Raw genomic sequence first — 5,000 nt, 5'->3', positions numbered from 1 at the left:
CACCATTATCATTATTACTATCACCATTATCATTATTATCATTACTATTATTATTATCATAATTATCAATATTATTATTATCATCACCATTATCATTATTATTGACAAGGTAATGTGAAGTGATGATGTGTTAGGCTATATAGTGTTGAGAGCTTGCATTTCTTCTCGCTTACAGATGCCATCGCTGGCTAGGCTAGTGCGAAAAAGGGAGCAGCTCTGTATAAGCATCCCCTGCCAGTTCACAGCCTTTCCGTCATCGAGACATGCATTGTCTAATCTTGGCCACCCATGAAAACTGGCCACCTAGCGGTCCCAAGCTAAACTGTAGGATATCTCGGAGTAGCAGGAAGTCATGGCCCCCCAGCGTGTGGACAGCTCTGGCTCCTGCCTCTCAATCCTCTGGGGTTAACGAGCAGGTCGAGGGAGGTGGTTCTTGCCAGTTGTCCTCCCCCCAGATGTAAATTCACTGGTAAATGACCATCATCCTGCCTACCAAGCTCTGAGAAAACTGAATTCCAAGCCCTCCTTACAGATGGGAGCTTTCCTCTCAGTAGATGGACAGATCATCTCAGATCACGTTGTGGTTCATAAACGTTGGGCTGAGTATTTTGAGCAGCTGTACCAGGTAGACCCCCAGCAGTTAGTCTGGATGCAAGTTGTGTCACAATACCTGTGCCGGACCCCCCCATCAGCGAGGAACCTCCTACCCTATCTAAGATTAGGGCGGCGATCTCTAGGCTAAAGGGTGGGAAAAGCATATGTGATATCCCTGCCGAACTGCTAAATGCCGGGGGTGAACTTACGGCACAGGGGTTGCATACTGTCCTGATGGCAGCCAGAGCAGGTTCCCCGGACCTGTTGAGGGTGTGGCCATCCCTCTCTTGAAGGGGAAGGAGAATCACTTAGACTGTAGTAACAACTGTAGTATCATACTGCTCAATATACCGGGCAAGGTTTTCACTGAAACGTCTCTGTGACCACCTACTAAGTCACCAGAGTCTGGAGCAGCCTGGATTCACTCCTGGTGAACCATAATAAATTGCATCATAGTGCGTCGAACTATTGAGGAAAGCCAACATAAGTTTGGTCGCGGGTTGCTTGCAGCTTACATTGACCTAAAGAAGGCATTTGACTCGGAACACTGCCAATCACTACTGGAGATCCGACACGGAATTTTGGATTGATAGCAAACCTATATGCTGGTATTGAAAGTGCTGTAAAGTGTGGGGAGGGCCTATCAAGCTCCTTCCTCTCTTTTCTCTGAGACATAGCTGTGTCCTTGCACCAACACTTTTTCAGCACTTGCATGGACTGGAAATGTAGAGCAACACCGGGCAATATCAAGGTCTCATAACTTGATTTTCCTGACGATGTTGCTATCCTATCTGAGTCTCTGGAATCGTTGGTGGCAACCCTTGATGCATTCACCAATGAGGCGTAGCCCTTGGGTTTAGAGGTCTCCTGGACCAAGACCAAGATCCAGGATTTTGGTGCCTGTTACGGGAACCTGTTCAGTCAATACATGCTTATGGAGAAGACGGTGAAGTCACAAAGAGCTTTACATGCCTTGGTAGTGCAGTCCATGTTTCTGGGCTGTCAGGCCAGGAAGTCAATAGATGGACTGTTCTGACAAAAGGAGCCATGACCTCAGTTAATGAGAGTATTTGGAGATACCTATACATAAGGATAAAGCTACGTATATTCACGGCCTTGATACTCCCCGTCGGAGTTAGCCATTGGTGTTATTGTTATTGTTACTATCATTATTATTATTAGAATTATAAGGATTATTGTTATTATTATTGTTATTAATGTTATTACTATTGTTATTAGTATCATTATTACCATTAGTATCATTTTCGTTATCATTATTTCTATTATTATCATTACTATCATGATAAATTTCATCATTATCATTATAACTATCAGTAGTAGTTGCTATTCTCTGGTACAATAGTAGTAATAATGTTGATAATAATAATAGGAATAATAATATTAATTATGATAATTACAGTAATAATATTAATAGTAATATCATTATTTTTTATTATCAATACTATTACCGTCATTATCATTATTATTATTATTATTATTATTATTACTATTATTATTATTATTGCTATTCTTATTTTTATTTTTTTTATTGTTAGTGGTAGTAGTAGTAGTAGTAGTAGTATCATTATCATTATAATTATTGTTATTATTATTTGTATCATGATAATTACTATTACTATCATTATCTTGGATGTTATTATCATTATTACCATTATCATCATTATCATCATCATCATCATCATCATCATCATCATCATCATCATCATCATCATCATCATCATCATCATCATCATCATCATCATCATCATCATTATCATCATCATTATTATCATGATCTATTTTATGATCTTTATTATCGTAATAATAATTATCATTATTGTCATTATCATTCTTATTATTAATTTGTTATCACTATTATAATCATTACCTTAATATTGTATGATTTTTCATCATTATCGTTTTTATTAGTAGTAGTATCACGGTCACTATTACGCTGCTGTTGAATGATAATAATGATAATCGTTGATATAATTGTTATCATTATCATGATTATTATTATCAGTATTATGTTTATCAGCATCATTATCAGTACCATTACTATCATCATCAGAATTCGTTGCACTATTACTGTTGTTGCTTTTATTGTTCTTTTTGTTGTTGCTATTGCTGGTTTACTACTAATAATTATTATCATCATCATTATCATCATTAATTTCATTATCTTTCTTATTCTGTTCTCTTTCCTTCGTCCTTCTATTGTACAAGGAAGTAAAGGCATTTTTTCTTTAATGGAAGTCATAGTGATTGTTGACAATGTGTAAATAAGTAAATAGGAAAAAAAATTGGGGGAAATTACCCAACTCCTCGTCTTCCCCCCCACTCCCCCACACACCCCCACACCCCTACCTAATCACCTCCCCCCACCCCACCCTCATACTACTCCTCCCTCCCTCAACCTCACAAGACCCCCCTTTCAACCCCCTCACCCTATTGCACCAACTATCCCCCCCTTATACCATACCCCTCCTCCTCTACCCCCTCCCCTTTTCCCTCTCCCCACCCTCCACTCTACCTCCTTCCCCCTTCCCCCCACCGCCAATCCCCCCCTCAACTTTGCAATCTATGCAATTCTGGCCATCAGGAGAATTGGATTTCAACAGGAGGTGTTGCAGAGAGGACAAGGCTTGGCAGGCAGTCAAGGAGAACACCCGTGCTTGAAGACAGGGTGCCTTAGAACTGCCTGACGAGTGATTTTGCTTGCGTTCCTTCCGGGGTTCGAGTGAACTTCTTGCCTCATTTGAACTTCACTCGAACCTTGGCTTACTACTGCTACTCATATGTTTGCTTGTTTGTTTTTTGTTTTGTTTTTGTGTTTGTTTTTGTTTATTGTGTGTGTGTTTTCATCTTCTACTTCTTGTTAATGGATGAATTTTGTTATATTTTTGTCTGATCTTTTTTTTTTCCGTTGGGAGTGGTTATCAGTATCATCATTATTAGTTATTACTATTATTGTTATAATTTTCATTATCACAGTTAGAATCATTATTATTACTATCTTTATCATTATTAGCATTATTATAATATCATCATAACTATTTCTAATATCATTATTATCGTATATATTATAACAACAATAATAATCATCATTATTATCATTATTACTATTATGGTATTTAACATTACCACAATTATCGTTAGTATTATTAGTAGTAGCATTAGCACTATTATTACTATTATTGTTGTTTTTATTATTATTATTGTTATTATTATTGCCATTATTATTGTTATTATTATTGCCGTTATTATTGTTATTACTATTTTCTTTATTTTATCACCATTCTATTTTTATCATCATTATATCGTTATTATCATTATTATAATTGTTATTATTATTATCATAATTTTCATCATCACAATTTACTGTTCTTATCTTAAGAATGTGTATACAATAAATTTATTATCCGTTTATCGTATATAAAGAAATCGAAATTACATTTTCTTATTCCACTCCCTTAGAATGTTCTTTACCCCCCCCCCTCTCTCTCTCTCTCTCTCTTTCTTCTCTCTCTTTCATCCTCTCTCTCTCTTCTTCTTCTCTCTTCTTTCAATCTCTCTCTTCTCTCTCTCTTCTCTCTTTCTTTCAATCTCTCTCTCTTCTCTCTCTCTCTCTCTCTCTCTCTCTCTCTCTCTCTCTCTCTCTCTCTCTCTCTCTCTCTCTCTCTCTCTCTCTCTCTCTCTCTCTCTCTCTCTCTCTCTTCTTCCCTTTTCTCAGTTTACTCAGTCTCAGTCTCACGCCTAATTTTAGATAAAGCTAACTAGCCAGGTGACGATAGCTACTTATTAATATCAGTTGTTATTGGTCAGAGATTAATGGTCACTGCTAATCACTTTGGGAATATCTGATTAGTGATTAATTGGATCCAAGACAGAGATGGAATTAATTGGCTATTTTCTTCATCTTCCTTGTTTGCTCTGTTGTTTTGTTCTCTCTGTATTTTTCTTCCTTGTGTTGTTTCTTACTTTGTCTTTCAGTTTCTCTCTTTCTCTTTCTCTCTCTCTCTCTCTCTCTCTCTTTATATATATATATATATATATTATATATATATATATATATAATATATATATATACATGTATATATTATATATAATATATTATATATATAATATATATTATGATATTATATCATTAATAATATTGTTGATAGTGTCTTGTGTGTGTGTGTGTGTGTGTGTGTGTGTGTGTGTGGTGTGGTGTGTGTGGGTGTGTTTGTGTGTGTTTTTGTTATATATATATATATATATATATATATATATATATTTATATATATTTATATATTCTTCTCTTCTCTTCTCTCTCTCTCCTCTCTCTCCTCATCTTTCTCTTCTCATTCATCACTTCTACTCTTCTCTCTCTTTACCAGAAAATGATATCCATACCCTACTTA

The 5,000-nt window shown here is 36.0% G+C and overlaps 1 protein-coding gene across 1 annotated transcript in view; it reads left to right on the top strand.

The window, feature by feature from the left end:
• LOC119578459 (GATA zinc finger domain-containing protein 14-like) overlaps positions 1–3,289 on the top strand; it is a gene marked incomplete at its 5' end in the record, with an annotated part of 82,369 nt that extends 79,080 nt beyond the window's left edge. The window contains 2 exon segments of the mRNA XM_037926038.1: positions 2,270–2,293; positions 3,197–3,289. Of these exon segments, the coding sequence (XP_037781966.1) occupies positions 2,270–2,293; positions 3,197–3,289 (117 nt within the window).
• Between the last annotated feature and the right edge of the window lie 1,711 nt (positions 3,290–5,000).

Source organism: Penaeus monodon, chromosome 11, assembly GCF_015228065.2.
Source record: "Penaeus monodon isolate SGIC_2016 chromosome 11, NSTDA_Pmon_1, whole genome shotgun sequence".
Lineage (NCBI taxonomy): Eukaryota > Metazoa > Arthropoda > Malacostraca > Decapoda > Penaeidae > Penaeus > Penaeus monodon.
Note: the sequence above shows the minus strand (reverse complement) of the source record. Positions and strands in the feature narration are given on the sequence as shown.